This window comes from Daucus carota, chromosome 8 (assembly GCF_001625215.2).
Source record: "Daucus carota subsp. sativus chromosome 8, DH1 v3.0, whole genome shotgun sequence".
In the NCBI taxonomy this organism is placed as follows: Eukaryota; Viridiplantae; Streptophyta; class Magnoliopsida; order Apiales; family Apiaceae; genus Daucus; species Daucus carota.
Window position 1 is genome coordinate 214,251 of NC_030388.2, and position 26,130 is coordinate 240,380.

The 26,130-nt window shown below is 35.3% G+C and overlaps 2 protein-coding genes across 3 annotated transcripts; both read left to right on the forward strand.

Annotated features, from left to right (window-relative positions):
* The first annotated feature begins 390 nt into the window (after positions 1–390).
* LOC108199768 (uncharacterized) lies at positions 391–12,490 on the forward strand. 2 transcript variants are annotated; one of them, XM_017367734.2, is made up of 7 exons: positions 391–1,080; positions 1,159–1,239; positions 1,989–2,063; positions 4,814–4,858; positions 4,955–5,044; positions 5,243–5,344; positions 12,201–12,490. In XM_017367734.2, exons 1-7 carry the CDS (start codon positions 544–546, stop codon positions 12,381–12,383), a joined length of 1,113 nt encoding a protein of 370 aa, XP_017223223.1. In that variant the 5' UTR covers positions 391–543; the 3' UTR covers positions 12,384–12,490. The 2 variants fall into 2 exon arrangements, with proteins under 2 accessions (XP_017223223.1, XP_063938944.1); XM_064082874.1 differs by lacking the exons at positions 4,814–4,858; positions 4,955–5,044 and having other exon boundaries at positions 412–1,080.
* A 1,509-nt stretch (positions 12,491–13,999) lies between these two features.
* On the forward strand, positions 14,000–14,800 carry LOC108197888 (uncharacterized). Its single transcript, XM_017365629.2, has one exon. It carries the CDS (start codon positions 14,000–14,002, stop codon positions 14,798–14,800), a length of 801 nt encoding a protein of 266 aa, XP_017221118.2.
* Positions 14,801–26,130: the final 11,330 nt, after the last annotated feature.

Below are 26,130 nucleotides of genomic sequence, written 5' to 3' on the forward strand. Positions count from 1 at the left end.
TGATTGAAAGTTGAAATGGACAAGTAATTTGAAACAATTTTTTGTTCTCAATAATGGATATGTAATATGAAACAGAGGGAGTAAGTATTACTTCTCTATAAAATTTAGGTGAAATAGATTTTTGAAAAATAATATTTTTAATTTATAAGATAAGTATTAAAATATACTTCCTATGTTTTATTTTAGTTGTCATATTTGGTTTTGTACCGGTTAAATTGACTAAAGTTTAACTGAAATTTATTAATATTTTATCAATTGACAGAATAAAAAAAATATAGTAATAGAGATAACTTTTAATCTATTTTAAAATTACATTTCGACTAAAGTTCATGTATTGCCTAGAGTGAAAATAGAAAAGGCCATGTTCTGTTTTTAAACTTGTGAAAATATAATTTTAAACAAATTACAATTCCAGATAAATGGAAAATGGTATACGGTGAAAGGGGGAGAAAAAGGCGAACTCTAGTTTGATGATAAATGATGGTGGTTTGGGGGGAGGGGATAAGTTGAAGTGTTTGGGTTACGGGCGGCAGAGGCAGCGGCATGTGCGAGTGTATCGTCACGTCTCGCTCGATGCTCCTTGGATTGGGACTGAGTTATATTAATTATAATTATAATAATAATAATATATCACTACTACTACCTCGGAGAATTCGTATTCGGTCTATGTATCAGCGCTCATCAATTACATCCAACCCCAATAAATTATATTATACCAAAGCATCTGCGTCTGATGATATTCAACAACAAGAACCAGAAAGAGAAAGAGATGATGATGATGATGATGATGTTGAAGAACAAGAACAAAAAAGAGATGCTGCTGCTGCTGCTTCTTCGAGACCCAACTTTCTTCAGTTTGATGATAACGTGATTAATGGAACAAAATCTCCTCGTACTGATGGCTTGAATTTCGGCAGCAAGAACTTGAATTCGGATGCTGATGTTCCTCTAGTGAGACCAAGAATTAGTAGAAAAAGGCAGACTATGAATAGATCCAGCATAGTGGCAAAACAAGTAATCACCATCCGTTCTGCCATCACCATGGGCTTTGTTTCTCAGCTTTGGCTCGACCCGTCTTCTGTCAGTATTATGACTCCCCTCATTAAGTTTCAACCCACTTAATTCTTTGCTAATTTCAACCTCTTCCCAACTTTGCAGTGGCTCGTACTGGTCGCAGAGCTCAGACCAAGCTTGCTCTCTGGCCATACTGAACGATTTTTGATGCACGATATTTGTCAGGTACATTTCTTAGGAATTTCTGCATTTTCATTATCTATGCTAATTTTACCAAAAGTTATAATACTACCTTCATCCCAAATTAGATGAGCTAGTTGACTTTGGGCACGCAACTTTAGGTGCATTGACCGTCTACTTTCGAAATTTATTTTTTTATTTTTTCTTTTGTAAATGAAAATTTCATATTTTAATTTTTATTTGTAAAAATAAAAATTTAAAAATAAGTCATGTAGCTATGCGGTCAATAAACTTTAAATTGCGTACCCAAAGTCAACAGTGTCATCTAATTGGGGATGGAGGGAGTAATATTCTTTTAAGTGTATAATTTTTAAAGGTTTGTAGCTTCAAGTTTGTAATATTCATCTGCAAGGTCTTGTGCATACTTAATTGTTTGTGCTGATTGATTACATCTTTGCTCTTTGAGGGCATATGCAATTTGTAGGCCCCTTGTTCTTTTTTCAATTTTATTGATCCATTTCATTTCTTTATGAAATCAGTCATACCAATATCTTTTCATTAATTATTTGCACTTTCTGAGATTACTAAAACGATGTTGATCAGTATTTGAGTCTGCTCTCCTAGAAATGTCAATACAAGTGTTTGAATATACCTGTAAATTTTTCTGCAGTTCCCTTGTAGAATTTCATTTGTTGTTTTTATTCTGGGATAGCTAAGTTTGCAGCTAAGAATTTATATTTAGTATAAACTGAATGTATATCCTTTATTTATATACTTGAACTTAATCTTTACAGGTTGGTGATGTTGTACTTGTCCAAGATGAGAGCGTGACTGAAAATGAAATCAATATGGCTGGACTGGAAACATTGGTACGTGAAGTACTAAATCATTATCTCTAATAAAAAAATATATGTTGACGGAAAGCTATTAGATTATGGTCTTTTACTCAACCAACTCTTTGATGTTGGAGAAGGGTATTTGCATGGGTATATATTCTATTATTATCTAGAACCTGTTTGCCTGGGCTTAAAGCCCGGGCTTTAAGTCATCTTTGGTTTTAAGCTGAAAAATGTCTGTTTGTGTAATAAATCAGAAGTCGGCTTAAAGTCATGTATAAGCCAGAAACTGACTTAAAGCCAGAAGCTACTTTGAGGTAATTTTTTCAGTGACTAAATTTTTTTGAACCTTTTTTTTGATAAAAATTACTCGTAACTCATAAGTTACTCATAAATTACTTTTTTTTATTATTATATTTTTAATAACTCATAAGTTATTAATAAGTCAAAATTACCCAAACAGATATTTTAACCTCTCAGCTTATCAGACAAGTCACGTTAAGTAATAAGCCATAAGCTCAGCCAAACGGGCTCCTAATCAGTTTATTATCAAGAATTTCATTGATCTATCATGCATACAACTATTTAAAACCAGGTTGTTTATGATTCTGATGCATCAAACAGAAATAATAGAAAGAATATCTTGGCTTTAAAATTTATTCTCTAAAATTACGGAGAACAACGGTACAAGGCTTTATTCCTTGTGCCACAAAACCACAGTCATTCATTTCACCCTCAGCACCCGTTCATCTCACCCTCAACACCTTAGTAATACTAGCTTATAGCCCGTCCTTATTTTACTTGAATTATTTTCTCAGTAATTTTTAATTATTGTATTTTATATGTTTAATTATTTTGAAATAGAATACGATATAATGTTTGTAGGGGGCATGAGAACGGGGGCATGAGTGGTTGGGAATTTTTAATTATTGTATCTTATATGTTTAATTATTTTCTCAGTAACTGAGTGATTGGGGATTTTTGGAACTGGGCTCTGAAATGGAAGGTTGATCTGGAATAGTGTTAGTAGGGGGCATGAGAATGGCATTGGTGGCGGTAGGGGGAGGGCAAAGATGGTAGAAATCTATGTTACCCGGACTCGGCTGAAAGTGTCCAAACTGGATACGTGTCCGAGTGTCGGACTCGGCAATATTTTGAATATTTCACATGTTTTTGGCCTAAAATAAGTGTCGGAGTGTCCATACCTATGTCCGAGTGTCGAGTGTCCGACACGGGTACTCGAGGCAAAATGAAGAGTCTGGGTAACGTTGGTAGAACTTCTTAGATTGAAAAAATTGTCCGATATTTGTCGACTTCGCCGAGACAGACCTCCATCAACGTGACTTTCCTTTGGGACAACCATGGGTCCATGGCTTTCTAGTATGGTTAATTTAAGTAAATTAAAATAATATCCAAATAACGAATATTTAGACTAATAAATTAAATCAAAATTATATGTAATTAATACATTAATCATATTTAATAAGGGGGCTGATGTAGACATCAGCTTTTCAGCCTTTGGATCAACACTGAGATTAAAAATTCTGCTCCTACTACCAGCGTAAGATAATTGTCAGAAGGAGTTTTTGGTTTCCAGTTAAAAAAGTTACTAGAAGGAGGTTTGGCTTCCAACAACTTTTCCGTGTCGGTACAGCTGAAATATAACCGGCTCCATAAGAACTTCTTGGCCAGGGATCAGCTCCTGATTATTAAATACTAACAATTGTTTCTTAAAATTGTCTTAACATTTATCACTTTATTTTGTTTATGTTTTTCCTAAAACTGCATTCTTTAATCAGGGCAGTGCACTTATGTTAGTCACATCTGTCTCATGAATCGACAAAAGTACTCTTATTTTGTATCGTCTTCCATATTGAATGTCATATGATATTATTGTGCTTTATGATAAAAGCTACTTCAGAATCTTGTTTCATACTTTTGGTACATGTTGCTAGGAAATATTGCTTCTTATTGTTCACATCAGTGTTACATAGGACCGGGTTCGATACGAAACGGGGTACGGAAACGGATACGCGAAACATCACTTTTAGTGTATCCGATACGATGGAACGCTTGGGTACGATGGGACGTTTGGGTACGATAATATTTTTTTCAATTAATTATATATATAATCTTAAATAAAATATACATTGTAATTAATTTTATAAATATTTATTACAAAATTATTGTGTATTCATTATAAGTTTAATATGATTATTTATGATCTGTAACATTACTAAAATTGAATGATACAATTGGTTGAACTCAGGGTATATAAAACATTAGATGAACTTACATAACACTAGTACTGGACTGTTTATAACTTTAAAATAGAGTTTTGGGCCTATACAAGGGCCCAAATTAAGCAGACCTTGTTAAAACTAATTTCAGCCGCTTATGTAACATAGATACAGATATATACAATTGTTCTCCGTCATGCCCCTCGTCTTCTCTTCTTCCTTTCCCTTCGCCTGCTTCCTCCCAAATCAGTGCAAATCATTCATATCTGTCGGTTCGTCACTACGAGCGAACCGATACGCGATCCCCAGCAAACTGAGACGTGTTTGTTCCCGAATCGGGGACGAAGTATCCGGATCGCAAAACGGGGCTACGTCCCCCGTTCCTTGTTTCTATGGTTCACATTACAAATTGTATTTATCGAGGTTGATCTTGCCTTTATCTACTAAAAATTAAGCCTGTATTTTGCAAGGTCAAAACTGGAATACCTTCTGATAATTGAGTATATTTTTTTTAAAAGATACTGAACTGTTGATAATTTTTAGATAGGGTATGATGTTGTCACTCCTGGAAGACAAAATATCGGAAAGGTAAGACATTTTATACATCATTTTGTTTTGTAGGTATTAAAACTCTACCATGTTAAGCTTTTGAAAACACTTTATTTCCTATCTATCAACTTTTAGGTGCGAGGATACAATTTCAATGTTAACTCAGGGGCTGTAGTATCACTGGAGCTTGATTCATTTGGATTATCCATCATTCCATCAAGTTTTGTAAGTCCATGGTCATATCGCCCAATTATGCTAAGAGTTTATAGTTTTCAATAATGATGTACTTTTCATGTCCTCTTAATTGCTATAATACTATAATTCTCTTGTTCGCTAAGTATGTTTGTACAAGGATTGTGAATGACATATGAGATAGGGTTTTCAATAGTTTTTATATATTATCAAGCTTGTTATATTTTCTAGGTGAGCACCTATGCATTGTTTGTTGAAGATGTGCTTGAAGTCGTATCAGACACAGTTGTAGTCCATGAAGCTGCTGCCTCTCGTATACAGAGGCTTACAAAGGTATCTCTGTCACCATGTGCATAATGTAATTTATTTTCGTACTTTGAATGTAAGTTTAATTCACTATGATGTGGAATTAAGAAAATTACAGATCAAACAATTATGTGTTCATAAATAAATGTACTTGTATACCAAAAAAAAGTGTTAACAAAACTTTATTCTAAATTAAAACTTGTCCAGAGTTGAAAATTTCAGTCATGAGAGAAGTATACACTTCAATCTATCTTTGCACCTATATGATTCAAAAGCTACAACTTAATTGTATTAATTAATGAGTCCATGGATCTTGAGTTGGCGATATATTTTGTATCAAGTAGGGATGGCTAATTTGATTCAATATACTCTGTCCGTTTTGATTGGATTTTACCGGACGTTAAACTTTGGATTTGGGTATGAATTTCATTTTTAAACCTGAACAAGTTCGGATTTGAATTTGGATTAATTTGGATTTCAGTTGTACCGAACCAATACCCGCCTCGTAAATTTCAAAACTGGAGTCAAATCTGATGACCTGATATAATATTTTAATATGTGTATTTTTGTTTGCATATGATTATGTTTAAAAGATGTTTTGTGTTAGAATAGTATGTATCTTTTATAATAGGTTTGAATTATTAGACATGTAGATGTGTTTAAATTTTTACCAGGCCTGCTAAAATAAGTTTTCAATTAATAGGTCCATCAAAATGGATTTATAAATAGGCTCGAGAGATGTTTTCAAATTTGAATTTTCATATGTATTCTGATGTAGGACAATATATGTAAGCAAGATTTATCGCAAGAGTTATATGAATCCCAAGAATAATCAATGATATTATTCCCAAGAAAAGTATATAATCAAGCGTACCCTAATATAATGCATACATCAGGTATATATATACCACTAATAAACCATAAAACGAAGGCCCAAAACAACCGGGCTGATAATAGAACACAAGTCCAACAATATATAAAAATACCCAATAATATATAATATATAATAATACTAAATAATAGGGTTGATCCCTATCAACTCTCCCCGGCTAAGAAAAGTTCGGCTCTGTCGAACTGAACTCCACATAGCGCTCAAAAAGATCAGGAGCAAGCCGACGAAACTCTGAAGCGCTGATCCAAGTACGCTCATCCTCTGACCTGCCACTCTAATGAACCAAATACTGATGATAACCACCACCATGTCGAGTCGGCACATACCTCTCATCAAGAACATCAACAGGCACATCAACTGTCTGCTGTGAAGAAACATAAGGGCGAGTAGATGGCACAAGTACTGGTGGGGTAAATATAGGCTCAATAGGGCTAGAAGTAACTGGTGTAGTTACTGGTGGTGAAGATGTAGGAATGTCAGGTGAAGGAAGTGAAGAAGATGGATAAATATCAGCTGATTTATGAAAAGGAGTAAGATCTTCCACATTAAACACAGGGCCAATAGCCATACCACTAGGAAGATCTAACTCGTAAGCATTAGTACCAACTCTCTTTCAAATCCGAAATGGACCCGTCCTCTTAGCATGCACTTTCTTCCAAGCACCAGGAGGTAACCTCTCAGTGCGGTGTCGCAACATAACCTGATCATCCTCATTATACGCCCGAAACCTGCGATGAACATCTGCAGCAGACTTATAATTTTCATTGCTTAAATTAATTTTCTTACGTATCTCAGCATGCAAATCATGAATGTGACGTGCAAAAGACTCTGCAGACTCGCTAGACCTATATGCAGGTGGAAGAGGAACCAAATCTATGGGTTTCCTAGGCCGATGGCCAATATAGGCCTCAAAAGGACTGACTCCTGTAGACCTATTAACAGAACTGTTATAGGCAAACTCAGCTGTCGGCAAAACCCTATCCCAACTAGAAACATGTTCTCCTACAAGACATCTAATCAAATCACCCAGACTCCTATTAACGACATCAGTCTGTCCATCAGTCTGTGGATGATAGGCAGTAGAGAACTTGAGACTAGTCTCAAGTAACTTCCAAAGAGTCCTCCAGAAGTAGCTCACAAACTTGACATCTCTATCAGAAACTATGGTCAACGGAACTCCATGTATCCCAACTACCCCACGAAAGAATATGGAGGCAATATGAACAGCTTTATCAGTCTTACTACAGGGAATGACGTGAACCATTCTAGTAAAACGATCCACTACAACGAAGACTGAATCATGCCCACTACGTGTCTTAGGCAACCCTAATACAAAATCCATACTAAGGTCCTCCCAAGGAACATGAGGAACTGGAAGAGGAGTATATAAACCCGTATTCTGTTTCCTACCCTTAGTCGTCTGACAAGTACGACACCCAGCAACTATACGAGCAACATCCCTCTTCAAACTAGGCCAATAAAACCTATCCTCAACAATAGCAATGGTCTTATCTCGACCAAAATGACCAGCTAGCCCCCCCCCCCCCCCCCGCGCATGCAACTCTCTCACGAGATGATCCCTCAAGGACGTACTAGGGATACACAAGCGAATCCCTCGAAACAAGTATCCATCATGAATACAATACTCTCTCGAAGGTGCAGAGCTAGAATCCTGAAGGCTAGCGTAGATCTCACCAAAATCCCGACACAAAGGGTAGTCCTGGATCATATGTGCAAATCCTACTACCTCTACGCTCAAAGTGTTAAGAAGATTGGACACCCTACTAAGTGCATCAGCGACTTTGTTCTCGCTACCTTTGCAATGCCTAAGCACAAAGGTATACTCCTGAACAAATTCAAACCACTTGGCATGTCGATGATTAAGCTTCTTTTGGGCGTTAATATACTGCAACGCCTGGTGATCGGAGTAAAGCACAAACTCCTTAGGCAACAAATAATGTCGCCAATACCTAAGCGCCTGAACTACAGCATAAAACTCCTTCTCATAGGTGGTATACCTCTTCTTGGCCTCATTAAGCTTTTCAGCAAAAAAAGCTATAGGATGTCCCTCCTGACTCAGTACTCCGCCTATACTTAAGCCAGAGGCATCACATGCTACCTCAAAAACCTTACCAAAATCTGGTAAAGTGAGGACCGGAGCATGTGTTAGCCTATCCTTTACCTCGATAAAGGCTCTCGCGGCTGACTTAGACCACACAAACTCTCCTTTCTTCATGCTATCAGTAATAGGAGCCATAATGGTGCTAAAGCCTCTAATAAACCTCCTATAGAAGGTAGCTAATCCATGGAAACTACGCACCTCATGGATGTTGGAAGGTTCGGGCCAATCACGTATGGCCTTTACCTTCTCGGGATCAGCAGAGACCCCATCCTTGGAGACAACAAATCCAAGGAATATCACGGAGTCGCGTACAAAAGAGCACTTCTTCAAGTTCACATACAACTTCTCATGTAAGAGAGCTGCCAGAACCTGACGCAGGTGAGATAAGTGCTCCTCACGCGTGGAACTATAGATGACTATGTCATCGAAATATACGACAACAAACTTGCCAATAAATGGACGGAGCACGTGGTTCATGACTCTCATGAACGTGCTCGGGGCGTTGGATAGCCCAAATGGTAGGACTAACCACTCATAAAGTCCATCTGCTGTCTTAAAGGTAGTCTTCCACTCATCCCCCTCCCGGATACGAATCTGATGGTATCCACTCCGTAAATCTATCTTCGTGAAGTATTGAGCTCCAACAATCATATCTAACATGTCATCAAGTCTAGGTATGGAAAACCTATACTTGACGGTGATCTTGTTGATAGCTCGACTATCACAACACATCCTCAAAGTACCATCAGCCTTCGGTGTGAACAAGGCTGGTACAGCACAAGGGCTAAGACTCTCTCTCACAAATCCCTTACTCAACAACTCCTCAACCTGTCGCCTCATCTCCATCTGCTCAATGGGGTTCATCCTATAATGCGGCAGGTTGGGTAGTGAAGACCCAGGGGCAAAGTCTATAGCATGTTGGATATCTCTGAGTGGTGGCAACCCCTGAGGTAGGTCATTGGGCATAACATCTGCAAACTCATCAAGAATCTGCTGAACATCCCTAGGAATCTCACCACCACTTGCTACGGGCGCATTCCTCACCTCTATAGCAACGAGCATATACACAACCTTAGAGTCTAAGGCACATCTCTCAAACTCACTCCTCTTCAAGACATGGAGAGGTTTAGTTGGTCATGTAGGTACACTGTTGACTTTTACCTCACCGATGGGAATCTCACGAGGCCTACTAGGACAAAAAGTGACCTTCTGTCCGTTGTGCATGAACACATAAGTGTTCTGTCTCCCATAATGAGTCACACTGTGGTCATATATCCAAGGTCGCCCTAAAAGAATATGAGCAACATCCATGGGAAGGACATCACACCATACACTCTCCTCGTAGCCCTCAATATGGATCGGTACAAGACATCTGTGAGTCACATGAATAGTTGTCTTGTTGACCCAAGCGACACTATAGGGGTGGGGATGTGGCTCAGTCTTTAGCTTCAACCGCAAAACTGCGATCTCGGCCACCACATTCTGACAACTTCCCCCATCAATAATGACCTTAGAAGACACTCCTCCGACTCTACTAAAGATATGGAAGATAGAGGTCCTCCTCCAATCATCCTCTCGCACATGAGTATACATGCATGGCATTACACTCAACTGGTGGCCTACCTGCTGCAGGCTCCGCTCCGCCTCATCGTCCAACTCGTCATGTGGACTATAGAGCTCATCATCTGCAGGAGCGTGGTCCTCTCCCACTCCCTCTGTCACTCCACTAACAAAGGTCATACTCTTCTTCTTCGGGCACTCAAATGATCTATGCCCTGGTTCATGACAATAAAAACACTTTATGGCGGAAGAACCTACTGACTGTCGGGTAGGGGCACTCACATTGTTGCTAGCTCTAGAAGTCTCCTGCGAGGCAGACACTGTCCGACTCTGGGGTATGACTCTACTCACTGGCTTACTCTGATATGAAGAACTTCTCCGCTGGGAGTTGTCCTTCAATCGATGCTCATGCTCTAGTGCAACCTGAAAAATGTCCTCTAGAGTGTTCATCTGATTAATGAAAACATGCTGCTTAATTTCTGGTCGCAACTCATTGTGAAACTTAACAAGGGTCATGCGACTCTCCTCCTTAAGTTCACACCTATGAACAAGCTCCCTGAATCTGCTGATATACTCAGCAACAGACATGGTATCCTGGTATAGGTCATCAAACTACTCCATCAATCTATCCTTGTGCCCCCTAGGTAGGTAGTAACGAGACAAACGTGCCTTCATCTCAGCCCAATGCCTAACAGGCGGGTCTCCCACGCAAGATTTATCGCAAGAGTTATATGAATCCCAAGAATAATCAATGATATTATTCCCAAGAAAAGTATATAATCAAGCGTACCCTAATATAATGCATACATCAGGTATATATATACCACTAATAAACCATAAAACGAAGGCCCAAAACAACCGGGCTGATAATAGAACACAAGTCCAACAATATATAAAAATACCCAATAATATATAATATATAATAATACTAAATAATAGGGCTGATCCCTATCATATTCTAATTAGAATAGAGTAGATCCGTTAATATAATTTCATAAATTATAGTATAGTTTCATAAATTATTTTAATTTTTTTCCTTTCTGAATACAATTTAATGAGTTGTATGCAAGTACCTTTAATAATAAACTACATTTTAAAAAAAACTTAGATACTTGAAATAAACCCTATCCAATCAAAACCTGGTGGATTTGGACATTGAGTTTTGGATTTGAATCTGTTTTTTTTTTTTTATTAAGGTCTACATACACGTAGATGAATATCGAAATACAATAAACCGCATCTGGGATATCTTTCTTTCAAGAAAGTTTATCATCTAACCGAAAATGATGCAAGCACAACTCCGGACGTTTAGACAATAAAACTTACATGAATGAGAAAAAAATACCCATGAAGGAAGTCCTGTAAACCTTGCTTCCAAAGTATCCTGAAAAAAGAAACAAACCAAACAAAGCATAAATCAATATACAAGAAAATAATATATATATATATATATATATATATATATTTAACGTGAAAAAGATAGTAAATCTAATAAAAAACAAAAAACGAAAGAATATATATATCAAAAATAGAGTGGAAATAAAATAATGTAGAATTATTAATTAATCTCTAACCAAAGGAAAACACATAAAAATTTAATAATTTAACTGAGAAATAAAAATAGAGTTTAAAACACAATTAAATACATTATATATAATGACCATTAAAATGGTAACACAAGCCATAAAAATGGCACTGAAAGCCATTAACGGCACAATAAAGTCATCAATAATGACCCCCATAAATGGTACTAAATATTCATAAAGAATATTTATCCAATTACAATCACAATTTGAAACATAACTATTATAATTAAAGCTAATAAAGACAAATAATGAATAGTCAATAACTATTATAATTAAAGCTAATCTGTTTTTAGAACCTCAAATTATTTGGATTTCATGAAACTTGATTCAATCTTACCCGTCGCCATCCCTAGTATCAAGTGCCACCCTCAGTTTTAAATACTTTATAGCTGACTTAAAATCATACTATGGATTGTATATTTACATTATATATTAACTTATTCTATATTGATACAGTATTTAAGAACACCGAAGCTTTGGGACTAAACTCTTTTTAGTACATAATATACATTTTTATAATTATATTAATATGCAGACATGTGAATTATATTACACGAAGAATATGTTAGAAATAAACTACAAATAAAGAGGATTAAATATTAAATATAGAAATGATAGTGTATGAAGTGACAACTTGAAAGGCACTTATAGATTCTTTTCAATAAAATGGTATGCTTTTCTGGGATTTAAGTGGTGTAAAAGGCCAGTTATTACATATTACAGGGGTTTTGGGATGCTCAGAAGGCGATGAAGTCTATGGATGAGTTTGGTGGGTTTCCTGATCTAGAAAATTCAGTCCATCTTGAGTACAATCCGCGAAGACCACGGAGCTCCCCTGCTGAAAAGCTGCAGTCAGAAGTCGGAGAGATGGAGGATAATTGGGAACTACCAATGGACTATTTGTAGTGCAGGATTATACTTCCTGTGGTTTATACATTTGAAACTGGAACGAGCTGAAACAAGTTTAATGTGTATCTGTTTGCAATATCAGCACCACTATTTCTTGTCTTGTATATACTGTACATTCATATTCTTACAGAACAATTTAGTAGCAAGATACTCTCTCCAGTAGCTAAGGAGTGAAAATTCTACTAATCAATCTATAACAGAAGACTCGTGAAATATGTAGTATAAGGGTGTGAATATATATTTTGAAGGAAATTGGGGTTGGATTTGGTTACATGTTTCAAGTGTGTTATATTCTCTGTATTATCCTCAAAATTTCTTCATTTTCTCTATTTATGAATCATGCATTTGAATCCAATCTGTTTTGTGGTTTTACTGTTTTTGACACTAAAAACTCTTGAACCAATACTTAACTGGCCCTGTCTGTTTTTGTGGTTTTACTGTTGTGCTGTGTTGACATGGCTCCTATCTTTCTATGCTGACCTTATGTTTTCTACTAGCTCTGGGTGGTGTAGGGATGGCAAAATAATCCGATCCGACGGATACCCGATCCGAAACCCGAATTTTTGGATATACCGAACCCGAATTTTTGGATTTGGATTTGGATATGGATTTGATTTTTGTACCCGAAATTTTTTGGATTTGGATATGGATATGACCTCTACCGATCCGAAACCCGATCCGAAACCCGAAATCCTATCCGAACCCGATCCGAACCCGAAACCCGAAAAAAACCCGAATGTTATATATATATATATATATATATATATATTATAAATAATTTAATATGAATGTGTGTGTGTGTCTATATATATAACATATTTATATTTAATTATTTGGATGAATGTAATATAATACTCTCAATATCAATAGACTAGGTTAAAGGAATAAGGGTTTCTATTTAAGACAAATACTTCATTAATAATATATTGTATAAAATATATTGTATATTGGTAATAATGAAAATTAATATGGTTTAAGTTTTGTTGTAATATGAAATTGGACTGTGATTGTCAAACTGATATGGCACGGAGAACCATGCATGCAAGCTACACATAAATTTCCAAGACATATGAACAGAAGAATACAGTTGTATCTCAGTTTTCCATACACGGAGAATTAACTCTACCAGCTTGTATTCATACAGAAACTTTTCTCATATTTGTGGCTATAAATAGAATAGAGAACGCACATCTCATGTACGCTGAAATAAGAAGAAAGAAAGCATTGCTTCCTCAAATTCACTCTGCTTAATAATATTAGTTTATTAATTATTTTATAACACGTTATCAGCACGAGTCTCTGCCCGAGTTTCATTTCGATAAAGGAGTACAAAATTCTATCCGAGTTTATTTCGATAAAGGAGTACAAGATTCTATCGGGGTCTTATTTCAACAAAGAAGGTACGCTCTAACTTATTTATTTTATTTTATAAATGTTATTATCAACACCCTTGTCATTATTATAGTTTTTAATTTTGTCTATATTGTTGTTTAATATTCATGTTGCATGATTATAATATTTATCGTTTTATATTATAAATTTATTATGTGACACATGATTAATTAATTTATTTACCAACATGTTATATTATTGTGTTGTATTTTAAATTCAGAATGGCGAATCTTGCAAAATTAGAGTTCGTTGCCTTGGATGTTTCTGGAAATAATTATCTGTCATGGGTCCTTGATGCGGAATTACACCTTAGTGCTAATGGCCTAAAAGATACTATTGACCCAGAAAAAATCCCAACCGTTGAACAAAATGCAAAAGCAATTATTTTTCTTAGGCACCACATCCACGAAGACCTAAAATCTGAATACCTCACTATCAAAAATCCACTCATCCTTTGGAATAATCTCAAGGATAGATTTGATCACCAGAAACTTGTTCACTTGCCATCTGCCCGATATGACTGGATTAATTTGAGGCTACAGGATTTCAAATCCGTAGCTGAATATAATTCTGCTCTTTTCAAGATAAGCTCAAAATTAATTTTATGTGGTGAAAATATTACTGATGTTGAAATGATTGAAAAGACCCTCTCAACCTTTCACCCCAACACTATGATCCTGGCTCAACAATATAGGGAGCGGAATTTTCAGAAATATGGCGAGCTGATATCTCTCCTTCTTGTGGCTGAAAAGAATAATGAGTTGTTATTGAAAAACCATCAGATACGTCCCACAGGCTCTGCCCAGTTACCTGAAGTACATAACACGTCATTCCAGAAGAATGAACGTGGGAAAGGGCATAGAGGAGGACGAGGTTATGGACGAAACCGTGGACGTGGAAATTTCCGTGGTCGGTTTCGCAATCAATATCATTCTGGCCACCTGAAGTGGCAACGTGATGGTTACAACAAGTGCCAACGTGAAGTGTTGTTAGGTCCAAAGTATCGTAGAAGGGGGGGTTGAATACGATACTCACTACAATTTAAAATTCTTTCGAATCTTGCGGATAAATAAATTGCAGTCCTGTAATGGGTTTCGTGTTCCGGATATTTATTGGGTCGATTTCTGAGGATATGAAAATATTAAACCAACACACAATATTTTCCAAGGTATATCTGTATATTGATAAATACCTCGAAGGGTGCTATAAATCCAAACCCGAAGGTTGGCTACAATGGCTATTACTACTTACACTCACAAACCCTAGCTTCTAAATATATATATAATACAAAACTAAGCTAGAGTTTATTTGTGTGTAGTAGTGTGCAAGGCACAAAGCCATTCCACCATAAAGGTGGTGGAGAGTGTTACAAATTATGAACCCACATCTCATGTATTTATAGGCTTCTCACTTAACTAACCCTAGTTAACGAGTTCGTCCTGGACGACTTGAGTTCGTCCTGGACGGATTCGATTTATAAAAATAAATCTAACTCCAGAATGTACAAAGAGGTGGCGCCACTTTCATATACATATATATATATATGAAAGTTGCGCCCCAAATGTATACATATGCTACTGTGGTCAAACTTGGCGCCATGGTCAAAGTTGGCGCCAGTACAGTGTGTCCCTGTGAGGTGTTCTTGGAAGAATTCCAAGTTGTAATGGTTGGCCCAAGGGAGATGAGTAGAGGCGCAACATTTGACCGGGTCAAATGTTGCGCTTCTTCATTGTTGTTCTTCCACAGTGGATGAGTAAGGGACTTAGAAAAATCCAAGCAACTTGCGCCATGACCTAGGAGGGTCAAACATGGCGCCAGTCAAACCTTGCGCCACATACAGTTGGTCCTCTCAGAGTGTAACCACTTAGAAACAAATCCATCATGTTGAACTTGCGCTATACAGTGATCAATTCCCCTGTTGTCTCTCCTTCAGGGACGTTGCATGGCTTCAGTGTACGCAGGAGCTTAAAGAGAGTGAAAGCTCCATGGACACATGCAAACCCTAGGGTGCCCTTGACACCTGACATCATCACATGCATGCATAATATATATAATATAATATATTATGTTGTTATTATATTAATAAATAAAAGTATATATAAATATATACACACATATATATATTATTTATATGAACATATAATAATATATGTACATATATTTAAATATATTCTCATATATTTAAATATATATAATATATAATTATATGTAAATACAAATGTAAATATATATATAAATATATATAGAGATATATATAGTTATTTATAAATATAAATATAAACATAAATATATATAAAGAAAAGTATATATAAATATATACATATATATAATATTTATATAAACATATAGTAACATATATATACACATATATTTAAATATATTCTCATATATTTAAATATATATAATATACATATAACTATGTGTAAATATAAATATAAATATATATATAAAGATATATATAACTATCTCTAAATATACATATATTTATGCACATAATATAATATATATATACACTTAATTATATAATTGCTTATGTAAAATATAAATACATATATTATATACATATATATTTATTTAAATATACATACATATAAATATACATATACATATGTTTAAAAACATATATACATATATATTATATATATTATATTTAATTAAATATACATATATACATATATATAAATATATTTGTACATATACAAATATATAAGTGCACACATATAAAAGATAGGTCACTTTGGCATAGCTTGCAGAGGCTAGGCATTTGGCTTGGCTTGGCTTGACTTTGGAACAAATGACTTGATATAACTGGATCAATTCTTCGATCGATAAATACTTTGCAAAACTCCGTACGTGCTGACGCTTAGTGCACTGGTCTGGTTCACAAGCGACTAACACTGAAGTAACACATTGTACCTTCTTTGTCAGCAAACATTGATCAGTCGGTTCCGGGTTAGTTTATGCTTCAGTTTGTTGATTATAAATAACCAACCAAAATATATAGAAATATCTTGCTTCAGGGGTTGCACTGAAATCTTTCGAGTACTTGTACAACATCTTCATTGCTTCCACAATCTTGAATACTTCAATCTTTATTCTTCACTGAGGCATGAACATATTAATGAACTTCTTCCAGTGAACTTATTCCTTCAAGACTGTAGATGGCTTCTTCAACCTTTGTCTTCGTATCTTCCGATTCCGGTGCAGGCGTAGTGTTATTTACTTGTCCTGTTCTATTGTTGAGTTATCATCCCTATGTAACAGATAGGGTTGTCTTTACATTTAGACTTACAATCTCCCCCTATTTGTTTGTTAATCATAACAAGCAAATCCTCTGGAGGATAACTCAACTAACACTAGAAAAAGTAAAGTCCTGGACTAGTAAATAATGCTACAAAGTTTCTGGATCATATAGTACATTTCCAGATTTCATGAATAGAAATAACAAATGTGCATATCACCTTTATTTCTCTGGTTCTTGCTTACCTGCCAGATAATCCTCATAGTCTGTCTTGAAGAGAATTCAAAACATTCCATTATGCAAAGAACAATCAGCAGCTTCATTGAATTCTTCAGTGGTAATAAATAAGTTCATGTCTACCACTTACTGAAGAATAGATGTATCACCTTATACTTCTCCTCCCTTTACCTTGATCAGGTTCCCCTTGGTGATAAGTAGTTATCTCCCCTTAGATGAAAGATCAATCCTCCTCCTTAGTTGAGAGAAGAATCTCCCCCTCAGTAGTACACAGCTAAAGAGTAGTTTAATCCCCCTTAGTTGTAGACAATAGAAGAAAGCTAACTTACTTTTTCTTCCCCCTTTCATATATTCTCCCCCTAAATATATTCTCCCCCTTAGTTGTGGAATCCTCCGAGGATATGTGGTATCAAATAGGTCAAGGAACGTGTACAATACTTCCTGTACCAAAAGATAATCTCCCCATAGAGAACTAAACAACGCTAAAGCTGGGGTCGAAGAAAGAGTTCAGAAGAAGGGTTTACTTTGATTGGGTTGGTCCCTATGCTGAAAGAATAGGTTCCAAACGGAAAAGTAATGAATAAAACTAACATTCCAGTAACAACATCCACTTTGTCTTTAGGTATAAATTTGGTAATTAGTGGGTGTCTCACTAAAATGTTCTGCAGGTGTATCACTCAACACTCAATTTTCTCTCGGTTTTTGGGTAAGGGTGTCACTCACGAGTTCTGTAAGTGTATCCCTCCACACAAATACTGAGCTTCCAAAATGCTGAATACCTGCAAGAAAATCACCTTAGCCACCCTTAAAGGGGGTCACCGGTGGTGCAATGGGAGTTCGTAATTCCCAGTCCCTGCAGACTCATCAGATAAATCCGAATCATGGTCCACAAGTTGCCAACCACTAAGTGGCTTATCCAATTAAGGATCCAGAGTTGTTTGCTCTAGGAGGTTAGACAAAGGCTTAATTATGGCAGAGGCCCAAGTCTTCCTCAATGTCTGTGAAGACACTTGATTCAAGAGAATCATCAACCATAAGTTCACACCATGAAATGGAATGAACCGTAGTTGCTTCCGTCAATTCTTTCAACAACATGTGAGTTTTCGATACTAAATATTATAATATGTACCTCACAAGTGTTTCACTCTTCTCAATTTCCTATGTGTTTGCACTCACTCATGCTCACATATTTCTCATTCAGATATCTCACTGGTTCTTCTCAGAATCTCACCAAGTGTTTAACTCTTAGTGTTTGGCTCACAGTGTTTCTCTCAGCACTCAAAGTATGGTCTTCTGTACCTGCATGAGAAAATCACCATAGCCCCTTCAAGAGAGGTCACTGGCGGTGCAATGGGGTTTCGTAAATCCCCGATCCTCAACTGACTCATCAATAAATTGACTCATAGTCAGAGAGTTGCCGATCTCCTATAAATAGGAAATCCATTCTGATTGGATCCAGATCTGTTCTTATCTGGGGAGGGAGACGAGAATCCTGAAGATTTGGCAATTGAGATCCTCGTTTCCTCCTTACACCTGTAAAGGCATCAACCATCTTATCCACCGTAAAATGGTAAATGAAGAAGTTGCTTCTGGAACAAAACCTTTAACCTCACTGTGCACTCTCTTGTATTGTGTCCATAAGATTTTTGTTTAGGCTCTTCATCAGAGTGATTACTGATGATGTGCTTGACTCCATACAAGATGCTCTGGCTGACGAGCGAATTTCAATGGACTCATCCTATTGAGAGAATGATTCCAGAGACTGTTTTATTGCCTTTTCAGCTCTATATTCTTTTGAGAGAATACAGATGAGCAAACAGTTACCTCAATTTTGAAAACACCTTTTCTTCTTGAGAGGTAGAGCTGTGGGTACACTATCCCTCACATCCTTATTTGCTGCAACAAGTACAGTTTCTCCCTCATTGACCTCTAGTCTAATAAGTTCCTTATTACTTCAGGGGAAAGTTGAGATGTGTTCTGAATTTGGTTTTATAGTCTGGGATAAAGATTGTTGGTTTTCAACCTTATGACTATCTAGGAAAGCCAAGAGGCTGATTAAGTTCCAAAGAACAGAAAGAGATATAAATGCATTTTAGAAAATCTATGATTTTGAATGAAAGGAATTGCATTTAATCTTTTGAGGAAAAATGAATCAGTTGTGATTGTAAAAATGATTTTCATAAAGAATGACAATCACAACTGATGAAAGAATCAAAGTTTTCCATTAAAAATTGGTTTGAGTACGAGAGTCTGAATCTATGCATAAAAGGTTTAAATGAACTTGTCTTTGAAAAAGACACAAACTCTTGTTTCTCACTACATTTAAAAAGGAAACAAGAAAATTTATGCGCTACAGTGTATAAAGCACTCATCACAATAATTAGTAAAAAGGCATCATACTAGCACATCGTCAAAACAGACGCTGTAAGTGACAAAGATCACCAAGTACACAAATACAAGATAATCAATGTCTCGTCCTATGACGCTACATATATAGATGCAAAATATTCTAAGAAATATTTATGAAATAAAGTAGTGGATACCAATTGTTGAAATCAATTGATAAGAAAATTTCTTTGAAGAAACTCACCACTCCAGAACATAAATATGAGACAGAATAAAGATTATGTTGTCTCCCTTGTACTCAGAATATTAAACACCTAAAATATATTAGCACTAGTGGTTTTAAAAAATATGCAACAATATTTCACCAGTGCCAATACATCACAATCAATTCACAAATAAAACATCAATAAAGCATCAAGAAAAGATACCAATCAAATATTTCAAAAATGTGAATTAATCATGCATCTATTATTCTATCAAAGTCAATCATGAAACAAATAAGCATATAATTGTCATGGATCACAATTTAACTAAGAAAAAATAATAATTACCTACGCAATATCATATAATTATCAGATCAGCATATAACAACTAAAATCATGACAATCATACAAAGATATTCGCAAGCCCGAGGGAAAGTTGAAGAAAAGTTCACGAGTCTTATACAGATAATCATTAAACACAAGTGAACTCACACAACTCCTCGCGGAAAATATTGACAATTAATATTAGTGATCTACATATAAGCATGCAAAAATATCACTAACACTAAAAGTATCACAACTATATGCAGTTAGACATGAAATAAAATATCAATTAATAAATCATCAAATATCCAACACAAAATAGTTATGCTTCAAGTATATACACTAATATAAATGGATTCAGCCTAGAGGGAATCTAAGTAACTCCACAAATACTAGTATATCATGACTAAATTCTAACTAGATTCTAACCACATACCAATTACTGATACAAGTCACAAGTCTAGAAACAAATAAGTCATGCTTCATATTTTATACCTATAAAAAATGAATTCAACCTAGAAAATAATCCTAAGTATGTTCACAAATACAGATATATCACAACTAGATTATGATAAATTTCTCTACTAGATACCAATTGTTGAAGAGGTATAGATCAAGAAAAATAACATAATTAAGTCATTCTTCATGTCATCTCTAATCATTTAAATCATGAACAAATAAGTCACTTAATTGTCATGCACCATAATTTAAATAATTTGAAATAACAAACACTCATGCTAAAATATATAATCACCATCTAAGCATGCAAAACAATAAACATGGCAATCACATATAATAGCAAAAAGCACGAGGTACTGGATTTTAAATAAATTCACAAGTCCTATGTATAGACAATTTAATACTCATGAATTCATTTAAGAAATACGATAGACATGCTCATGAAAGAAGTAATACCTTATAGAAAATATATCATGTGATCCACTTGCAGTTAAGTAAAGTGATAAGTTGAATACCTCTGAGACTTGACATTTCAGTTGATGTACCTTTCTTGTACTGATTAAGTCCAGTGGTTGTTGGCATAAGTCTTGGCAAGTCTAGAATCTTCCAAAATGCGCATATTCAAAAGATCCTTGACTTCCTTTTATTGCCATCATTCTTTAGGCTAACTAGTAGACCATAATGAATTGCAACTTTCCAACAAACTCATCATATCACTAATCTGCATTCACTTAGCAATTATCTTGCACAAGTGACGTTAGTCCACATATAATATAATCATGGTATCACAGCACAGATAGTTGTATTGTGTGTGCCTTGTATCATGAGAGGTAATAATTTGGATACCAAATATGACTCTAGCAAACAGATATTAAAATAATATGCTAGTCAGAAGTCATACCATGTCTGTGACGATCATTAGGTGTTGGATAGCAACTCATAGAGAGCTGGTGAAGAAAGAGAATACAAATTTCGTTGGATCTGCAACTGCAAAGTCCTTGAAATGTTGCATGAAGCTTCATCTTCTAGCTCACTATAATATCCTGAACCAAAGTCTCGTCAATGGTGCTTTAGTTTAATCATGAAGGTCGTTGAGTCCCCTAAGATGTAGAGTCCTAAACTTGAAGATTCTGTTTCCATCATCTTCAAGACCTTCTCCTTTGAAGTAACTCTAAGCAACCAAATTGGCTTGTCCCTCGTAACAGAGCCAAAATTATCCAGTTGGAATCTGAATACCCGACAAGTACTAAGTACTGAATTGTCTTTAGGTCAGGGTATCAGAATCCGCACAATCTGCTTTTCAAATTGATTGAGATCATCTTGTTGTGCAATCACTCAATCTGGATCCCTTTAAGAGCTTCTGAATCTTCCTCAAGTTTCACTTCAGATTGAAACCTAAAGAAATAACATCCTTTCACAATAGCTCTCCCAATCTTCACTTCACCATTAGGAACATATAAGAACTAAAACCCGAGAATGATATTGACTTCAAACCCTTTGTCTAAGCAGATACGTTCTTCATATGTCCTGTTCATCTCCAATGTGGTGTTGAGTTTGACTAGTGGATCCACCAAATGCTCCCCCTAAGCTGTTGCTGGGATCTCCTTAATAATCCTTATCCTTGCAAAGAGATTCTGCTTGGATCTGAATCTTTATTAAACCAATACAATCACCTTTAACAGCTTGGAGCAAAGTGTCGTTCAGTCTCTTGTCCAGACTTACAATCACCTTCTGTTGATTAATCACAATCACCCTGTAGACTGTAGACTCCATAGAGTAGCCGAGGAAAATATTCTTTGATCTTCAAATGCAAGACTTGTAAAGAGGCATTTTCCTCCAAACACATACCAAGAGTTAGTGTTTGCTTCTGATTGGCCACTGGCAAAAATGATGTCTTTCTGGATTTATCAATGATCAGGGTTCATCTTGATCATCCTTCATTTGTGACGTCTTGTCCTTTGAACACATACGAACAACACGAAAGAATCTAGAGTAGTCAATGATCATCGCAAAAAGATATCTGGCTTTGTTTGCAGACATGACATTAGCTGCTCCGTCGAAATCCATACGTATCATCTGAAGCGGCTCAGTAATGTTGATCATATCTTTGCTTCTGTGCGATGCTCCTTCGACTTCCCTATTGACATACCTCATGAGCTTCATCCATATTGAATTCCAGATGAGGTAGTCCTCTCACCAATGCTCTTCTTGCAAATAGAAAGAGCTCCTTGTTTTGACATACAAGTTTGAGAGCTTCAAGTGCCATAGCTAATACTCATCTGATGAAGCTTCACTATCGAAACAGCTCACTCCATCTTCAATTGTAGTTCCATATTAGCTACGAGCAGATTCACATCTTTCCTGATTTGAGATAAAGCACTATTCCATGAACTGACATAATGTCCTTTGTCAGAGAATCGTCTGATACTAGGAATTTGTGTGCTTTGACTCTTTCAAGAAAGATATGTTTCCATGATGACATTCCAGGAAAACAGGCATGTCCCGCAAGAGAATCTTTGTTGTCATCTTTCAAAGATTATTGACGGAACTGCTCACACGATCACATTTGCTAACAGGGTACTTTTTGTGAATCATATGATTTCAGCTACTCAGCAAACAGAGTGCACCAAAAATCATATGGATCATATGTAACCTGCAATCACAAATGGAAAGAGTTCTATGGTCCCCAATCATAACTGGGTCCGGATGGATTAGAGATTTTTCTTTAACAGTGGTAACAACAGAAGCAACCTTAACATGCTAATTCTTATCTAGACATTGCCCTAATGTGATTCTCAAACATGCTTTTCTAAAATCAATGCAAGTACAAAGACATGCATTCATGACATGAAAATAAGCAGACATGATGTTGAATACACATGGCAAACAATCAAAGATAAGACAAGAGCAAGGTAGGCAGTTATGCAATTCATAAGATTCAGTACTCTCTACTTAAACCAATTAACACAAGTGCAACAGGTATCAAGTAGAATTACATATATTCAATAATCTTCTAAGAGCATAAGGATCTGAGACAAATTAATAATCACATTATCAATTCATACTAATCCCAATCTGTTGTTATATGGCATTATACTATCTCTATTACCTAAGTCAGTTTTAGATCTAACATGAAGTTCTAAAAGTTCTACTGACACAAGGTAGACATTCCATCATAGAACAAATAAATTCCTTAACAAACAATTCAGATAAATAAGCAAATCTAATTGTACTAGGGAATTTGAAACTAAGTGTTTTAACAAAGTTATATATGCTAGGATCATAACCCATAAAACTAAGAGTCATGTTCCAAAGGAAAGCTTCTAATCTCACCATTGCAAATAATCAAATCCTAAATATTCATACACATGTTAAGAATCTGCTAAAGACACATGCACAAGATTATCATCAAGCCTAGTAACTAGAACAGTCATCTAGCATACCAGTTTAACATTTTCTACTGTGATGCTATCATGCTTGTACTTGTGTGTTAAACAATTCTACTCAGAGATTTATAACATGCTTTGAATATAAAGGAATATGTATTGCATAGTTAGAAAGAATTCGTACCTGAGATGTGCGAGTTGAGTCATCTTCAGAGAATGCTAGGATAGCCAGATAACCATAATCATCCTTCTCATCAGCAACTGATCCAGCTCACACCTTTCCTAAAATAGCATAAGAACTTGTTGTGATGTTTCTTTCAAAACATCCACTTGAATTTTAGACAAGCCCTATCATCCTTGTTTGTCGAGGCTTCAAATATATGTAGCAACCCTTCTTTGCTAAAGATACCACTCAATATTGTGTGTACTGACCAACTCAGTTTTCAAACAACCTGTCGAACCGAACCCCGAAGAGTCACCACTTGAAACCAATGGATTCCATCTGAATCTGACATGACTAAACCTCTCAGACAGTGTTATGCTAATCCTTGAAGTTCTGTCCTCACATTCTTCAAAAGTGTTAACTTTCGTCGACTTGAGCTTCCTCAAATTCAGCAGTTACAAACTCTTCTGTTCAATCCTAAGGTTCTGACATAAATGCACGAAACTGATTTGGTGCGGTAGTAACTCAATAATTATATCCTTAAACCTCCACAGTTCTCTGTCTTTGGTTCAGTTGATTCTGGATGGATTTAGCATTGATACAATTCACTGTGTAATTGTATTTCCCTGAATCACTGAGTTAGATTGAAATCCCTTGAAGATTCGTTCGTAAAAACTTCTCTTTTCCTACTACCAGTGGTACCATTCAAAGTTGATATTCCGAGCCCTGGGAAGATGCACTCAACACATAAAGCAAGTTCCCATCCTGATCTGGTGATCTGATAATCAAGTAGGAGTAATTACTCAGATCAAGGCCTGAAGTACCTTCTTCAAAATCCACTGTCAGTAGTACCAAATTAGTCTTCAATAGAACCTTCTTTGAATCACAATCATCTTTGCCGAACATAGAAAACTGCTTCTAATAATCCTTTGAGAAATCAATTGGATTGGGTCATCAATGTACTTCCATTACCGGTTCTGAGAATCTGGTATTTGAAAGCCCGATGTTTGTCTTGTAATCTGTCAGCCTGATCTGTCTCAACTAAATGTCAATCTGATTTGTCTTGAAGTAGAATAATTAAAAAGGTTACGGGACACTTGATTATTTAAACTAAGTTTAAATTATAAAGAAAATAAATTTAAAAATAAGTTACAAAAGATGAAAGAAAATAAAGTATAAAATAAACTTAGTCAAATCTATAAAATAAATTTAATTATATTTAAAAAATAAATTCAAATAAATTCATAATAAACTGAATAAGTTTAGAATAAATTTATTTCAAATTCATTTAGTAAATATATTAAAATTTATTGTATAAATTTAATTTTTGAAAATATTCAAGTGTCTCGTCTCCAGTTAAATCATAGCTTCCAGAACAAACTAAATTGAACCCTTGAACTTGAACTTATATCCATAATCAGTTAAATCCTCTTAAATTTATATTTTATATTTTAACTTAAATTTAAATCACAAACTATAAAAATTTAAATAATAAATTTATAAAATTTATGATAAACTTAATAAAGTCTAAGAGTAAACTTTACAAGCCTAAAATAAATTTATTCAAATTTATTAAATGAATTTAGTAAAGTTTATAAAGTAAATTTAATTAAGTTTATAAGATAAATTTAATTAATTCATAATAAACTCAATTAATAAGTTTAAAATAAATTAAATCAAATTTATAAAATAAACTTATTAAAATTTAAAATATAAATTTATAAGTCCCAGTCCGAAGTTCAGTATCCGACAGATAATCCTTGCTTAGGCTACGGACAAATTCAGCAACACAAACCGGAAGAACATTTCCCCTAATCAAATATCAAAAGCTAGGTTCTTGATTATCCGTACGATAAGGATCTTGATTTGTATATCAATCAACCTCGCTCTGATACCAATTGTTAGGTCCAAAGTATCGTAGAAGGGGGGGTTGAATACGATACTCACTACAATTTAAAATTCTTTCGAATCTTGCGGATAAATAAATTGCAGT

Coding starts and splice junctions, on each gene's coding strand:
- LOC108199768 (XM_017367734.2), top strand. CDS start 544: ATGTGCGAGTGTATCGTCACGTCTCGCTCGATGCTCCTTGGATTGGGA. Junction 2,064..4,813: donor TGGCTGGACTGGAAACATTG/GTACGTGAAGTA, acceptor GATAATTTTTAG/ATAGGGTATGATGTTGTCAC. Junction 4,859..4,954: donor GAAGACAAAATATCGGAAAG/GTAAGACATTTT, acceptor ATCAACTTTTAG/GTGCGAGGATACAATTTCAA.
- LOC108197888 (XM_017365629.2), top strand. CDS start 14,000: ATGGCGAATCTTGCAAAATTAGAGTTCGTTGCCTTGGATGTTTCTGGA.